General features: G+C 35.4%; 1 protein-coding gene across 2 annotated transcripts in view; it reads right to left on the bottom strand.

The window, feature by feature from the left end:
• LOC130012830 (contactin-like) overlaps nucleotides 1–17,818 on the bottom strand; it is a 43,464-nt gene that overhangs the window by 2,966 nt on the left and 22,680 nt on the right. For both annotated transcript variants that reach the window (XM_056100794.1, XM_056100795.1), the window contains exons 8-22: nucleotides 16,144–16,239; nucleotides 14,755–14,988; nucleotides 13,966–14,074; nucleotides 12,793–12,983; nucleotides 12,135–12,407; nucleotides 9,728–10,009; nucleotides 8,392–8,555; nucleotides 5,571–5,697; nucleotides 4,936–5,100; nucleotides 4,657–4,797; nucleotides 4,245–4,339; nucleotides 3,235–3,324; nucleotides 1,413–1,560; nucleotides 874–995; nucleotides 268–451 (exon numbers count right to left, since the gene is read on the bottom strand). In XM_056100794.1, coding sequence (XP_055956769.1) covers nucleotides 268–451; nucleotides 874–995; nucleotides 1,413–1,560; nucleotides 3,235–3,324; nucleotides 4,245–4,339; nucleotides 4,657–4,797; nucleotides 4,936–5,100; nucleotides 5,571–5,697; nucleotides 8,392–8,555; nucleotides 9,728–10,009; nucleotides 12,135–12,407; nucleotides 12,793–12,983; nucleotides 13,966–14,074; nucleotides 14,755–14,988; nucleotides 16,144–16,239 — 2,421 coding nt within the window. The remainder of the gene's footprint in view (nucleotides 1–267; nucleotides 452–873; nucleotides 996–1,412; nucleotides 1,561–3,234; nucleotides 3,325–4,244; nucleotides 4,340–4,656; nucleotides 4,798–4,935; nucleotides 5,101–5,570; nucleotides 5,698–8,391; nucleotides 8,556–9,727; nucleotides 10,010–12,134; nucleotides 12,408–12,792; nucleotides 12,984–13,965; nucleotides 14,075–14,754; nucleotides 14,989–16,143; nucleotides 16,240–17,818) is intronic.

The raw sequence follows: 17,818 nt of genomic DNA on the forward strand, positions 1-17,818 counted from the left end.
CATCATATTACCCCTAGATACAGCTTTCATCAAAAAACACTGGTACAGTAAACTGTTTGTAATTATTATTTTGGTTTGGTAATGAAATGTTCCAGGTTCCAGGGTTCGTCCGCCCCCCCCCCCCCAAAAGTTATGACAAATCCACGCCCTTGCAAGGTATAGGCAAGATGTCTTGACCAATGTCATTGGAGTACTGCTGCAGTTTTCTTCTCTGTGATTGAATGTGTCTAGGTCCTATGTTAATTGAGAAAAAAGGTCTATACTTACGTAATCGAGAAGTCTCCATGAAATAGGCTTCACTCCTAGGTCCTAAACCAGCTGAATTATAGACTTGTACATCAACCCAGAAATTGGTATCAGAAGCTAATCCTATAACTAATCCTGTATCACGCTGACCTCTGTGACGTATAAACATCAACCAATAATCACCCTCATCTGGCCAATAGTTTATCTAAATAGTAATTATACAGGATAAAACATTAAGTAATCTATCTGGACTAAAACAAGTGTATAATTATCTATCTCAACTAGAACCAGTGTATAATAATCTATCTCGACTAGAACCAGTGTATAATAATCTATCTCAACTAGAATCAGTGTATAATAATCTATCTCAACTAGAACCAGTGTATAATAATCTATCTCAACTAGAACCAGTGTATAATAATCTATCTCGACTAGCCAAACGATCACAGGAAGTATGAAATATTGTTTTCGCTTGAAAACTTAAGAAGCGTTTACAAGAATTTGGGGACATGGGTAACATGGGAATGTAATATAAGTAATTTCAACTAAAACCAATGTATAGAAAATATACCTAGACTCAAAAACTAGTATATAAATGTGAAACATTATATTATACAGTGTATTTACCTGATATCCTAAAATCTTGCCTTTTGCTGTGTTTCTTGTATCTGGTACCGGATCCCATGATACTTCTAAAGCTGTACCATTATAGGTATCACTCGCTACATTAGTTGGTGTTAATGATGGCACTACAAACATTTCATATAATAAGAATGACTTCTAAGAATGAAACTTTAGAAAGAGAAACTAGTTGATGAGATTGCATTGCTTCTTTAATATACTACTGTATAGACCAGCAATACAATCCAATGGGGTCATGCCATAGTCCTGTCCGTGTGCCTGTTAACCCTAATTTTACATGTTCAACTTCTTCTGAACCACTTGGCAAATTTCAACCAAATATGGTACATATTTTGCTTGGGTCGTGCTTATACAGACCTTTAAAGTTAATCGTTTGAAAAGATATGGGTGGGGCAACTTAAATTTAGATATTTTCACATATTTTTGACCTAGAAAATTAAGCCCACTGATGAGGGCTGTGTGGTGTTGTTTATTTAAAAGAATGGTTTATTTTCTCATTTATTGAGAATAAAGGCTATACTCACTATCAGCTGCTGAGAAAATGACGGCAATAGAAGAGTTAGGTCCCATTCCCTCATTGTTAAAGGCTTGAACTTGAATCTGATATTCTAAATAAAAATTTTCTTGACCAACGGTATGAACGTACTGATCAACATTGCCAGTTACACGATCCTATAACAACAATAACATTAATTATTAAAAATTATTACGCAATTGAAATTCATGCAAAAAAATAAAAAAGTCATGCACAACCAATAATATATGTAAGTACGCATACCCTGTCTGTCACACAACACAAGCCACTGCCTCGGGCAAATTACTAATTTCAGGTGCATGACATATTTCATATAGATTTTTCTTCATAGGAAATTAAATTGCCAAAAATGCCCATCAATAACACTCAACCACTGGATGTGTGCTTCATTCCAGTGACCAGCATGTGCGATTTGTTGCAACTGCTTGAAATCTATTCCATATGTTAAATCTTTTTAAAATAATTCACTTTAGCAGTGAGAAGGAACTGTAGAACTTGGAGAAAAACCACAAGGGTAGACAAGCAACAGTCCTTGTTATGTACATGCCTGGGATCTAAACCACAACACTTGCGTCAATGGCCGACCTCATGATCTAAACTGCGCACATTACCATCCTACTATTGTTGTATTATCTAATGAATGCAAACAAGCCAACAGTGAGACTGATGTCCCCCGCCAAAATCCCAAAATAAATAGATGACATATATTAATTAATTGCAAATTTATCTTTTTCAAAAGTATCAAACAATCAAACTGATTATCAACTATACACTAAGTTTCATCATTCTCTATCAGATAGGATCAAATTCAAAGAAATTACTCAGCTCTGCTTAGCTTTAGCAGGAAATGTTAATCATTGAACTGTCCAGACATTCACCTAATGAACATCAACATCAAGTTTAAACATTCTACCTTAATTAAAAGCTGTTATGTTCCAAAGTCTTGACCAATCAAATTGCTTATCGCTCCTTAGCCTAAGTAGAAAATTCCCATCAAACTTAGTCATCGAACTCCATCAATGCATTCACCTAATGAACACCTATACCAAGTTTGAACATTCAACCTCAGTTAGAAGGAGAGTTATTGTGTTTCAAAGTCTCGACCAGTCAAACTGCTTATCGCTCGACTTACCCTGAGCAGAAAATGCTCACTATAGAATTTAATTATGGTATTGATGTAATGAAACTATACACCAAGTTTCATCACTCTCACTTAATTAGAACTAAAGTTATCATGTCCCAAAGCATCAACCAATCAAACTGCTTATCTCTGCTTACCTTTAGCAGAAAATTCTCATCTTCGAACTCTATCAAGGTATTCAGCTAATAAACACCTACACCAAGTGTGAACATTTTTGCTCAATTAGAAGGAGAGTTATTGTGTTCCAAAGGCTCGACCAATCAAATTGCTTATCGCTCTGCTTACCCCAAGCAGAAAATGTACATCATTGAACTTATTCAAGGTATTGATGTAATGAAACTATACACCAAGTTTGATCACTATCACTTAATCAGAACTAAAGTTATTGTGTCCCAAAGCATCAACCAATCAAATTGCTTATCTCTGCTTATCCTAAGCAGAAAGAGTTCATCTTCGAACTCCATCAAGGCCTTGACCTAATAAACACCTACACCAAGTTTGAACATTCTAGCTCAATTAGAAGGAGAGTTATTGTGTCCCAAAAAGTGTAATGGACAGACAGACCCAGATTAATACTCCCCTGCTTTCTCTGAAAAAGAAATATATCGGATAAAAGTGATATCTTATCAGCATGGATTATATCAATTGAATATAAGTAGTGATGTCTTACCGTTCTCCATTGCCTGCCAGCATCTGTTAATTTTCTCCAGTATAAAACATAACCAATACCTGGTCCACCTTGTTCATATCTTGGTAATGGCTGTAATGTACACATTATTAACATATACAAACCTAAAGTAAAACCTGTTAGCTAGGTAAACTATCTAAATAAATGAGAGCACAGTAATTATGCATGTGGTGTGCAATGCTGTACAAGAGAAGATATAGTTTGACTGCTGGAGCCTTAGCTCTATAAAAGTAATCATATTTTTTACTAGACTGGGTCATTTGTTATGGTATGGTTTGCCCTTCCCCTAAAACAACCCCCCCCCTTCATCCCAAAAGGACTTGCGAGAGTACATGTTAGCAAAAGAGCTTGTGATTTCCCTTCTCACTCCCCAAAACATAAACAACAGCAGCCATTGGTACAAGATTTGTTATACTTATTTAAACAGACATTATGCAAGAGCTAAATCTGCCTATTGCAGATCTTTCTTTAGGCCTGAAATGTTATCTTATTATTAATTAGACATTAATTAACTTATCCAGACCATAATCAACTCTTGATGTCATCGCTAGCCTGCTATATTTATTGGATTTGAATCCGATTTGCTGCTCAACGCTCATGGATGATTTAATCCAAAATTGGATAATTGAGACTGTTTTTTTATCGCACTGACTTTAGTAATGATGATCCATGCTGGACCTAAAATTCAAAAGCTAATATCTCGGTTTAGGGTGGATCAATTTGACTGCAATTTTCAGCAAATTCTGTTTACATTATCTAATTTTCAACTATTATAGTGAGAACTGCCAGCTCTTTATCTAATCTACCATAATGCCCCTTTAATGAATATACGCCAGACAACCACCCCTGATAAGTGAGAGCCAGACTTGCAAAATTCTAAAGTTTCTGGGATTTGGTGTAGTCTAGTGTTCATGGAATGAAATCTCGATGCCCCCATCTCTTCCTCAACACAAGCAGTTTGTTAAAGAAAAATATATGATAAAATAACTTACATCCCATCTTAATGTTAGATCCCCAACGCTACCACCACCACCTCGTACATTTTCTGGTGATTTAATGGGTGGAGCATATGGTGTTGTCATGGCAGCTACAAATAAACAACAAAAACATGTCAATAATAGAATAAATACAAACATGTGAATAACAGAATAAACAGAAACATATCAATAACAGAAGAATCAATGTCCATTCTATCACACTGCCAACAAGAATCAACGTTCATTCCAGCACATTGCCAAAAAGAATCAATGTCCATTCTAATACATGAGTAAAAGAATTAATGTTTATTCTATTACATGATTAAAAGCATTAATGTTTATTCCATCATACGAATAAAAGAAACAACAGTAAATCCACCAATTCTTTATTTCCAATCACTTGAATACTGATTATAAGTGATTTTACCTGATGGAAGACTAGGTTGACCTAAACCATAAGCATTAGCTGCCAACAAGCGAAAGTAATGAGCTGTTCCTGGACTCAGTCCTCCATATATAATTCTTCTCTTATCTTCAGTATCAACCAGTGTATCTTCTTCATATACACCTGAAAAATATAACGGATTTTAGTTAAATAAAAATAAAAACAATCCACCCTAACAAAGGTTGATCATTGATGGTCCAATAAATAAACTAAGAATTAGATTTAAAATACTAAATAGATATGAGACCCTTATTTACTTACTAGGTAAAACCGTTGACCATTCTGTTTCAAATTCTGTTTTATGTTGAAGAACATAATAACTAATAGGTCGACCATTAGTTGCTCCAACCGTCCATCTTATATGTGCTGTATTCTTCGTAACATACTCATCATCTACATATACTCCGACTGGTTCACCAGGGGGACCTTTAAATTAGCAAAAATACAAAATGTGGATGAATTGTTCAGCAAAACACTGAACAAACAGTACAAAAAATCAAAAATTAATGACAGCATACTTTATCCTTTGCATGATATGTGTCACGACTTGTATGTATACTTGCAAAATGAGGTACTAGCCACAAAGTATGGAGGCAGTTGTGATTCGTGGAAATTTAGAATGTATAGTAACAAAAGTGTATAAATTGCAAATTAGTCTTAACAATGCATGCCAGTTTGTTGTCGATTCTTCTATCCAATCTATTTAAGGTGACTTGCCAGGCAAAGGAACTTATGCTCATACCAGTATAAAAACTTGGGATATAGTAAAATTGTGACAGTTAATGGCACTATAGCCATGTCCTAGATGTGTTTTTATACTGCTTTAAATTAATATAAAAAAAATGGGTAACTGCTGAAGTTTAAAGCATGCAGCATCGAACTTAGATATAACTTACCTTTAACAGTTAAAACAGCACTTCTACTATCACTATCAAATGGTGTAATACTGAGACATTCGTATGTACCAGCATGACGTAATTGTGCTGCTATAATATATAAACCAATCTTAGAAGTACTAACTTCCTGAAAATAATCAGTCAACCATTAATAGTCAATAACGAACATGTGATTTATATACAAAAAATGCAAAAATTGGGTGTGGCTCTGCCCCTGGGGTTTGGACATGGACCAATATGAATGGGATCCCAAATATGTTAATAACTGCAACCTATAGATTATTTAGAGACAAAATATTAACAAAAAGTGGGTGTGGCACCACCCAAGGGGGCACAGATCATGTACCAAGATCAATAGTTGCCGTCCTTGGGGTATAAGGAATAAGTATAAAAAATTCCAAGGTAATCCATTTAGAATTGTGGCATTCAGACCATAAAACCCCACAAAATAGGCATCCTTAGGACATAAGCAATAAGTATACAAAGTTTCACGATGATGTGTTAATAGTCATGGCTCTGCCCCTGGGGGTAGGGCATGCACCAAAAACAATAGGGGTCATCCTTAGGGTATAAGGAATAAGTATACAAAGTTTCAAGACAATCCAGAATTGAACCCAGGAAATGTTCTCAAAAACGCATCCTGACTTCTGAGATGGTAATGTGTTCTCCATGATTTTCATATAACTCATGCTGCACGTGATGTTCACCGGGACCAGCCCTATAAAATGCACCCCCATACCTGGTTGAATCATTCACACTACAACGTCAGCAGCATGCCACGACTCACGACAGTTCAGAGGAACCACCTCTTGGAAGACTCAACGCTGGCCATACTGCCCAAGTCGTTGCCAATCACTTACAGGTCAGTGTTCGGACCATCTACAGGCTTCAGCAAAGATTTCGAGCCACTAACACCACGGATGATCGGCCCCGAACTGGTTGACCAAGGGTTACCACAAGGCGACAAGACTGCAATGTTGTGCGACAGCACGTGCAGAATTCCTTCACACAGGCATCTGAGACAGCACGTCAGACAGTGGGAACACACTGAAGACCCATGAGTACCGATACAGTGCACCAACATCTCACCGGAGAGAACATCCACTGTCGTAGACCTTACCGTGGACTGATCCTCACCATCGACGTCTACAGTTTGCCCAACACCACCAGAACTGGCGGCAATGGAGAACTGTTCTGTTCACAGATGAGAGTCGGTATTGCGTATCAACTGCAGATGGCAGGACCAGAATATTGCGTCAAAATGGCCAGTGTTATTCTGACCAATTTGTCATGGAACGAGGCTCATGGGGAGGTCCAAGCATAATGGTTTGGGGTTTGAACCAGAGAGAGTGGGTCCTGTAGTGTTCCAAAATCTTGGTCCAGGGAGAGGAGGCGGCCTCACAGCAGTGCGCTACATCGATCAAGCTCTCAGACCCCACGTCATACCACATTTCGCACGTCATCGAAACAATGTTTTCCAGCATGACAACTCCCGTGTCTACACCGCCAGAGTTACTCAGGACTTTCTACAGCAGAACGGTGTCAACATTATGCACTGGCCAGTCCTTAGTCCGGACTTAAACCCAATTGAACATCTTTGGGATGAAATTCAGAGGAGACTTAATAATGTCGCGCCAGGCTTTTCTGAGAGTGTGGTTCCAGGTGCCAATGGCCTTCATCAATCGTCTGTGTATAGACTGTGTACAGATTCTAAACCTTCTCGTAATGTCTTAGAATTGTGATGAATTAATCACTAAAGAGGCATCATACTGTTCACAAAAAAATGGTTGAATCCATTTAGTGAGTTGTTTTCTAGAATGATTTGATTAAAGTGCCTCTCTGATTTTGAAATTGTACTGACTTTTTTTTTTGCTGTTTAGTATATTTCAACAGTTATTAAAGTGAAATAAAAATTGGGACGTTGAGAGGGTCCACAAGCTAAAAATGTGATTTTTCGCACAATCAGGAGCCATAATCCAGGAAGATATTGTCTGATTCACACAAGTATCGAAATGAACCCAGATCTTTTGGATATAAACATATTTTTTAGGTTTCATCAAAATCAGATAAAAATTGTGACCTCTAGAGGATCCCCAACCGTGGTATTACATACTTTTCGTATGTGGAGCGGCCATTCTGTTGAGCAGTTTTGGTCCGATTTTCACAATGGTGTAACGGTGGTATATTTAAACGGTTTTTAAAATCAGATAAAAATTGTTATTTTTTGTACACACGGGGGCCATAATCCAGGAAGTTAGTCCAAGATCTTTGGGATATTACCATATATTTTAAGTTCCATCAAAATTGGTTAATTGTGATCTCTAGAGGGTCCACAACCTTGGTTTTAGACTATATGCGTATGGCGAGTGGCTATTTTGTTGATATTTATGAAATACGAATTCAACCATCATTATGGTATAACAGTGATATATTTGAATGGTTTTTAAAATCAGTCAAAAATCTAAAAGCTAAAGACATTATTTTTTGTACAATCAGGGGACATAATCCATGAAGTTACTGTCCGATACATGCCAATTTAGAAAGGAAACAAGATCTTTGGGATATGAACCTACATTTCAAGTTTTGTCAAAATCGTATAAAAATTGTGACATGTAGTAGAGTGTCTAAAAACAAATTGTGAACCGACGGACAAGGGTGACGAAATCTTCTTAGGCAATAATTGTATGCAGAAAGCTTTACCCATTTTACCTATGAGACCACCTGCTGAGCCTCAGCCTACTACTTTTACATAGGGTAATACTTATAGCTTACTTTTTGATGAAGGTTTTTTTACAGTAATCAACTAAGTTTAGATACTTACAAATGATATATGTGGATCGCTGTTTCTCTTCAACGTTTTTCCATTAAATTTCCACATATAAACTAAATCTAGAGTGGGATCATGTGAAGCCTGACAGTAGAGAAAGGCTGTTTGATTAACTACTACAGGTGTAGGTGTTGGTGCCACTGTTATTACTGTACCTTCTGTAAATCACATTAATAAAAGTTCATGATGCAATGTTGACATGAATACAATGTATTAATTGGTTAGTTATTTTTAAAAAAATATGGCAATTTTAGTATATATGGAAAGTAGACACATCCAATCTTACTAGAGTATTACTGGTTTCCCTGAAAAAAAACATGGAGTGCATAGGGGACAAAAATGTAAGGGTTTTCCCTAACCAGCAACCTGACGATTAGGGATGTCTGTTCGAGTAACGTCAAAGGTTGCACGTAAAGATTGTCTGATCTCTAAGCATTAGTGGGCACTTGATGTATAAGCTGACAAACTTGATGGTGAGCTTAAATGTACAACAGTTTTTGAGATAAAAACCACGGAATAAGACATGGGCAGTGGATAATCAGAGAATTAATTAGGCTTCGAAATTCATGATAAATGGACAACGATTAAAGACAACATCATCCTGTTGCTAGGTACCACACAGCAAAGTCACGTGACACAATCGTGCATTCTTTTAATAGATTTCTTATAGCAGGGGTATTTCCTCACGAATATGATGTTTTGAGGACTTGAAGTGAAATTTTGATACATTAATTAGTTTGAATATGTTTTTAGTCCATAAATATCATCAAATCACCCAGTTTGTACGCAGGAAGGTATCTGTAATTTCTCATCACTTTTATACAATATGCAAGGATGTCAGATATTGGTTGTCATAGGAGTCCACAAAGTAATAAACATTAAGATATTGAAGCAGCAGCTGTAACCCAATGAATTGTTATGCTTCCTCTTACTAAATAAAACATTTACTTGGCTTAAACAAGAAAGAAATTGTTCTGGATTTCCATTTCCAATCACAATCCAAGCATTTATCAGACTATAGATGTTTGATTTGGACATGTCCATCTTTTTCAGAAGAATAACAAGATATGCTTTCATGTACATGTATAGAGAGAGAGAGAGAAATGGGATTTAATATTGACTCGATACAAACAAGGACTAACATATGGTACAATTTTGCAATGTGGTTTCCCCTTAATATGTCAGTAGTGAAGGATGCATGGTGTGCTAATAACTACTACATGCATGTAAAAAAAAAAGTCCATACAGTTGGAATTCAATTAGAATTGAAATTTGACTCATAGCACACTGTATTGCAGAAAAGTAGGATGTTAAACCCATTTCTACTTACTGATAACATTTACTCTTGTACTGTCAGATGCCACTCCATACTGATTCTCAGCTTTACACATATATGTAGCCTCATCACCTTGTTGTAATCCAATGATGAACAAAAAACCATTAGATAATATTTCATAATGACCATTCCCTGCAGTGAGTTGACCACCATTTTTAAACCAAGTTATCACTGGAGTTGGTGCCCCTTCTGGTTTACACCTTAATGTCATATTACCATTATAAGCACCATCACTGATCTTCATCATAGGGAATCGTTGGAAGTTGGGTTCAAAAGCTGAAGATATATAAATGTTTGTTAATTTGTTTTACACTAATGTATATGAAATCCTTTAAAGAGGAAATATCAGTCACTTTTGAGTTCTTCAACAATATTATTGGGAAGGGATTAAAATCAATTTGATTGTACTGTTACATCAGGGGATGTTCCAATTGGGTGGGACGATTTACCCAATAATACCCGATGCTACCCAATACCACCCCAATATCACCACATACTACCCAATACTACAACATAATGATGCAAAATAGACATATCATTTGATTTTTTTCAAAAATATAGTTATATCGCGGGAAATGTACTTCAAATGCGATACTGATGTCTGGCTGTTCCATTTGCCTCCCCATACCACATCAAACAAGCCTATAATAACCTAATACTACCAAATACTCATCAAATACTACCAAACACTACCCAATATGATCAAATAACAACCTAATATTGTCAAATAACAGCACATTAGTATAATTACTGCAGCGAATATTCGATATTTTACAGAAAATTGAAATGTTTACACAGTTATCTCCCTTTACAACCGGTAAATTGATTTTAGATTGCTACTCGATTTAATCATCTTCTTTGGCTTTGCAGTTGGTTTCCAAGAACAAACAAACTTAAAATAAGAAAAACAAGTATGACGTTATACCATATTTTATTCCCAAAATAACCCATCTGTCTCATACCACTTGATAAGCGAGTTAATGAAATAATATTGAACTATATGTTAGTCCCGAAATTACCTAGTTAGTGTCGATTGTTTGTATTTATTTTAAAATTAATACTTTAACAAAACAATTGCATAATGTTTATATTCATTTTTTTATGTCAACTATAAAATTATTGCATATTTACTTACTGCACGATGTTTTATTTTAAAATTAACGATATTGTGTAATTCTCGACGCGACACTTATCGGTTCAGCAAAACTATCATTTGCGGCCTGTTACAGCTCTGTCGGTTTCTTTGATAATATAAATAAACCAGAACTTGATTACCCAATCAACAATCTTAACCCCACTGATTAATTGTTAAGTCAGGTGGAATATATATCTGAGTAGAGCATTACACATTTGTAATAAACAATTTCGTTAATTTTAAAATAAAACATCGTCCATTAAGTATATATGCAAAAACTTAATCGTTGACATGAAAAAATAAATATAAACATGCATATTGTGGAGGAAACTGGTGACCGTGTCTATTCATTTAGGTGGTAATGACATCGCCGCGACATGATCACCAGTGGGTATATACCGTAGAATACTTAGAATTTGTTCAATAGTGACGATATTCGAAGAATCAGTGAAATTTTGACAAGAGGTTTTTTTTCAAAGGCAACTGGTTGCAATTATTATACTGATGTGCTGCTAATTGATAATATTAAGTTTGTAATTTATAATATTGGGTAGTATTAAGTAGTATTTGATAAGAATTTGGTAGTATTGGATTATTATTTGCTTGATTTGGGTGATATAGGGAGGAAAATGGAACCGCCAGACATCTGTAATAAAATTTGAAGTACATTTCCCACGATATATCTCACTATTTTTGAAAAATATCAAGTAATATGCTCATTTGGCACCATTATGTAGTAGTATTTGGTAGTAGGCCTATGTGGTGATATTGGAGTGGCATTCGGGTGGTATAGATGGTACTGGGTAGTATTGGGTAAATCGTCCCGCTGGTTCCAATTAGATTGAACACAATCTAATTGAGAGATGCCGATGTTTTAACTTCCAATTTATGATGTGTACAATTGTGTTTGTGGTTTTCCAGGAGTTTAATGAAGGTCCTTAAGAAAGTTTGATAATTAGGTGAGTCTAATAGGTTATCACATATAATTTCTTGATAAGAATGATAATGCCTCTTTTAAAGGAAGAAAATAATGTATTGGATATCTTCAATCATATTTTTTAAATACCACATAAGTGAATATTGCCTGCCATTTGATACAATTTTCACTTTATTCTGGTGATTTCCACCCAATTTGAACAAATTCTGGATCCCATATGCAGCTATCTGATTGGCTTAAAATCAAATAAATTCAAATTCCAAACTAGTCTAGTTTAAAGCGCACTCGTGCAGCTGAAAATTCAGAAGAAAATATAAATCTTTACTTACACAAAACTCTAAGTTGAGCACTGGAATAGGTTTTACCGTGAAAGTTTGAGGCACCGCATTGGTACATACCATCATGTTTCTTAGGATCGAGGGATGGTATAGACAACACATTACCCTGTATTGTTATCACACCAGGTTCAGATTTCAATTGTTGTCCATTTTTATACCAGGTGTAAACAGCAGGTGGATTACCACGTGCTTCACATCGCCATGTCAACGGTGATGCTATATCTACATGTTGATCTTGTAGTGGGGCTATGAAATAGGGTTCAGCTTGAAATAAAGAAACCACAGAATTTAAAATACACATATTGTATTAACTGTTAATTAATAATCGAAGATCTGCATCTGAATCAAAGAACTACTTGACAAGATAGCAATACAGGTGTATCTGGACAGTGGTCACATTAAGGTATAAAAAAACCTAACACTGTTTCTCATAATATTATTTTGTCTAAAATTAGATTGTACAAAATGAGATCATGAAACATCATCGGTACTTTTTCTTGATGAATGACTTTGTATCTGGTCACACAACAGTATAAGAAATATGATATAGTTTCCAACAAAATTATTTTGTCTAAAATTAGACTGTACAAGATGAGATTATGAAATGTTTATAACTTTACACATCTAAAATAAATGTTATTAAATATACCTCCTAATCGAAGTGTTATGGATTTTGTATCACTTGCCGAGTGACCACGTTTAACAACACATGTATAAGTTCCTTGATCTTCTAACTGAGCATCCTCTATGATAATAACACGATTATGATCAGAGAATTTAGTTCTAGGTGGTATAGGCTTATCTTTTCTTGACCAAGTATATGTAAATGGTGTCGTGGATCTGAAATATAAAACATTGTAAGTAAGAATTGAAAATAAAACAGCATTTAACATCGTACTCTTCTTCTCTGAGTGGGCTAATGAAGACAACATAGTAAATGAGGTAATTCATAAAACATTAATACATCACCAAAAAAATACAGGGACAGGAATCATAAATCCATAATAATTAAATCTGCTTCAATGTTATGTCTTTAATGTTGTTATAATGTGTGATATCAACAATGTCGTTGTAATGTGTGATATCAACAATGTTGTTGTATTATCACCAATAGATATCAACAATGTCGTTGTAATGTGTGATATCAACAATGTTGTTGTAATGTGTGATATCAACAATGTTGTTGTATTATCACCAATAGATATCAACAATGTTGTTGTAATGTGTGATATCAACAATGTTGTTATGTGTGAGGCATGTTGTTGAAATGTGTGATATCAAAGACACAGCTGTGATGTGTGATCTCAAAGACAATTCTGTCATATCTGATACCAAAGACACCGTTGTAATATATATATAGGATATCAAAAACACTTCTGTAATATGAGGGAGGGAGAGAAATGAGTTTTAATGTACACTCAACACAAACTAGGTCATTTTGGAACTAACATATGGTTCAACTTTATTTCAATAATTCGCTTGCGCATTGGAGTCTTTAGCAGTGGGAGAAAACCGAAGGACCCAGAGAAAACTCACGAGGTTGGACAGGTGACCCTACTCCTTGGCCAGTACAACCAGGGAATTGAAACCATGCCAGTTAACTCAATGACAGACCTACAGCATGCATGGGCTAACCATTCGGCGATCCAACCCCCTACTTCTGTAATATGTGTTGCTTCTATGGTTTCTTCAAATTTGTAACCTCAATAAATTGCTGCAATATGGAAACGTCCATTGTGCATTATGACACAATTATCCTTTAAACAAGGGTTTCCTTATTCCATATTTATTAATAAATGTGATAATAAGACACACAACTTACGATCCATAAGCAAAACATTCCATTCTAACATCATGACCTCGTAATGGTGGTAGTGGAAATACAGCAATAAAATCATTCTGTATTTCGGGTCCCCAGTTTGCTTTAGCCGCTGTGATAAAAAAAAATATAAAAAGTTAACCCCACATATGCCCCATTTTCATCATTGAGTTTATTGGCCATCTTTTACGACCGACATAGGAAAAATTATAATATATAATGATAAAAGAAACTGTGTGTTAAAATAATATTTCCTTATATTCCAGCTTTTTGCTGCTATAAACATGAGAAACGAAATATAGTCATAAAATAATCCATATGCAGATTTAATTTGCCAAACACTTTTATATCACAGTCAAGTATCTATGATTTCTTAAACACTGCCCAAAACTGTGAACGCTGTCAACATCTTTTGTATTTGAGAGCTAAAAATATATGTTTGAAACAACAAAACTCGTCAAACTATTTTTTCCTCATAAAACAAGTATACTTCACAAAAAAAAGGGAAACAAACCCTTCACCAACTAATCTAATTAAAAGTGCATTCTGAGGCTGTGATGACAATAATTCTTCCTTGAGTAGGCAGCTAATCAAAGCCTTTTGAAAGATTTCATGAAATTTTCTGTACTGCAGGTTGATCTAGAGTCAACCTATCTCAATCTGTGCATTACATGGGGAAATATCTTCAGACCAAGATAAAGTGATGTTTAAAACAACCAAAATACAAAATGGAATGAAATCTTGGTATAATATTAATTAGAGAATGAATATAGGCTAATGTGAGCGACTTACCCTGATCTTTGACTTGTAGTTCAATAGGTAAACTAGTTCTAGATGGTGGTTGCTGTGTACCTATAGAATGTTTATTAACACCAGCTAGAACAGCTATACATCTATATTCTCCAGCATCAGTCCGAGTTACTTCAGAAAAATACAACTTGCCGTTAGCCGATATAAACATATACGGTTGTAATTCTGGTCGTACAAACCCCAATGTATTACCCTTCATCCATTGGTAATTAACAGCTAAAATTAAAGAAAATTCTTGTTTTAATTGGTGAGGCACAAAATTCCATAAAATGAAGGAACTAATGTTCTGCTGATCAGATCAAGGACAGAATATTTTTAGGCCTGCTTATGATGAGAATTTTAATAGGTAGCATATTTACTGAAGAATAATTGTGTATTATTGAATCTGATGTAGTTCTGATGTAGCTAGTGCTTGGTCAAAATTTGAATACAAATTATCAAACAATTACTTCAGGTCAAAGTTAGCCAACAGTATCCTTAACTTATTAATAGAGCTAAACATCTTTGATTTGGGTCAAAAATAAAATTGCTGATTTCATTTGATTGTGTTGATTTGCTTTTTAGGATGATAATCTATGTTCTTTGATAAGTATATGTCTAATAAAGCCATTGTTGAGACACAAAATTAAAACTAAAATTAGTATATTAATATTGTAAAACCAAAATTTAATTGTATAAGTTTGTCCCAGCTCTAATCCAAAGAACACATCAGATCGACCCATATACTTTATATGGACCTAAATCAAACAGGTGAGGTGCCTTTGATTTTACAGAGAGTGTAGGAAACTGTAGACAAAGTCAGAACAATGGACAACATGTGAATTCTAAATTCAGAAAGGTGAATTGTAAGTGTTAACAATGTGGACTTATATTATGCAATGTGTGCCAAACACTGATTGTTTTACTAAGTACCAGCACTAACCAGGAACCGAGCAAGAGAACATTGCAGCCATATTGGAATTGTGACATTTCAAAAATTAAATAAGCATACCAAGTTTCATGTCGATTGTATTTGAATTTGCGTAAGCCTTATGCTTTTTTCGATGAACAAGAAGAACAAAAATATGAGAAATTTGGGATGCTCAATTGTCAGTCTGGTATGTTCCGAAATGATGAAATTGCAATCGTGTGACACAGAATTCAGTCCTGTCTCAGTTCTGTTAGTCCCAACAATGGAGGTGGTGTGAGTAGAATTGTGATGTAATTATACAGAAGGATTATGTTTCAGCTGTCATGATTGGTTGAGATATTTTCTCATGTAGTCGGCACATGCGTTCTAGCCCCAAATTCCCATTTTCACTCGATTGTTACTATTTTGGGGTTTGACAGAAATCAATTCTTGAACGCTCAATCGAACATCCCCATAGTCACCTGGTTTAGCTGTAATTTTACTACATTCTATAGCTACACCATCATAGGCATTAGCTCTTACTGCTGCATCACGTACATTAGAGAATTCACTTATTCCTAAGAGAGAAAAAAAAGATCAATTAAAAAATTACAAAATCTTACTTTCTAGTACCAGTGTCATAACAATGCATATCAAATAGGGCGCCTTAATTAGAAAAATGGGATAAAATAAGCTGCATATTGGTTATATTTGTCTTTGATGCTTTTTGTGGTAAAATTTTGTTTTACTGTTTCTGCATACTCTTCTTCAAATTCCAAATGGCAAGTGATGTGGGTTTTTTTCATGCCTTTCAAACGATGCCCTCTGTCCTGCACCACTAACAAGGGAAGACTAGGCTAAAATAACCAGAAGAACTTTATCCGCCAACACTGAGATTGATCCTGGGACATCCAGGTTAGTGTGCTAGTGCCTCACTTACTAGGCCAGTTTTCTAAAGATGATTATTTCATCTTCTTCCAATCCTATATTTACACCGTGGACATGGAAGGTATAGTGAGAGAGAGAGAGAGAGAGAGAGAGAAATGGGGTGTAACGTCCACTTGACACAAACTAGGTCATTTCGGGACTAACATATGGTTTAATTTTATTTCAATAATTCGCTTGCGCATAGGGGTCTTTAGCAGTGGGAGGAAACCGGAGGACCCGGAGAAAACCCACGAGGTGGAAGGAAAAGTACATGCATATGTGAAGTCACCAATCGGTAATGACTATTGGAAACCTAACTATAGGTCATTACAAATGACGACTTCTTTGGCATTACAGTAAATTTACTGTACACTTTAATTATTCTCCAGCAAAAAACCAGCGCTTGCCAGACAGGATACGCCCACATTTTGCAAGAAAACAAACACGATTTTTTGGACAATCAGGGGCAATAATCCAGAAAGTTATGGTCTGAAATACGCAAATATCAACAGGGACTGCGATCTTTGGGGTATAAAGATATATTTAAAGTTTCATTGTGACCTCTAGAGGGTCGACAACCTCCGTATCGCATAGTTTTACACAATTTGCGTACAAAGAGCGTCCATTTTGTTGGGCAGTTTCATTTCGATTTTCCCGAAATTCGAATTCAACGTTCATTATGGTGGAATGGTTTTTAAAATTGGAAAAAAAAATTGTGACCTCTAGAGGATCCGCAAGCTAAAAATGCGATTTTTCGAACAATCAGGGGCCGTAATCCAGGAAGTTAAGTTCGGGTATCCGCGATTATCAAAAGGATCCAAGATCTTAGTGTGTAATGGTGATATATTCACACATTTTTTTAAATCAGACAAAAATTGTGACCTCTAGAGAGACCTCAAGCTTAAAACGCAACTATTCGTACAATCAGGGGCCATAATTCAGGAAGTTACTATCCGATATGCGCGAATATCGAAAGGAACCAAGATCTTTGGGATATAAACTTGCATTTCAAGTTTCATCAAAATCAAAAGAAAGTTGTGACCTCTAGAGGGTTCACAACATTGATATACCATATTTTAACGTTATTTGACTACGAGGCGCGGCCATTTTGTCTGTCAGTTTTGGTTCGATTTTTACGAAATTCTAACTCAACCAACCTTAGGGTGTAACTGTGATATATTCAAATGTTTTTCAAATCGGATAAGAATTTTGACCGCTATAGGGTCCACA

This window comes from Patella vulgata, chromosome 5 (assembly GCF_932274485.2).
Source record: "Patella vulgata chromosome 5, xgPatVulg1.2, whole genome shotgun sequence".
Lineage (NCBI taxonomy): Eukaryota > Metazoa > Mollusca > Gastropoda > Patellidae > Patella > Patella vulgata.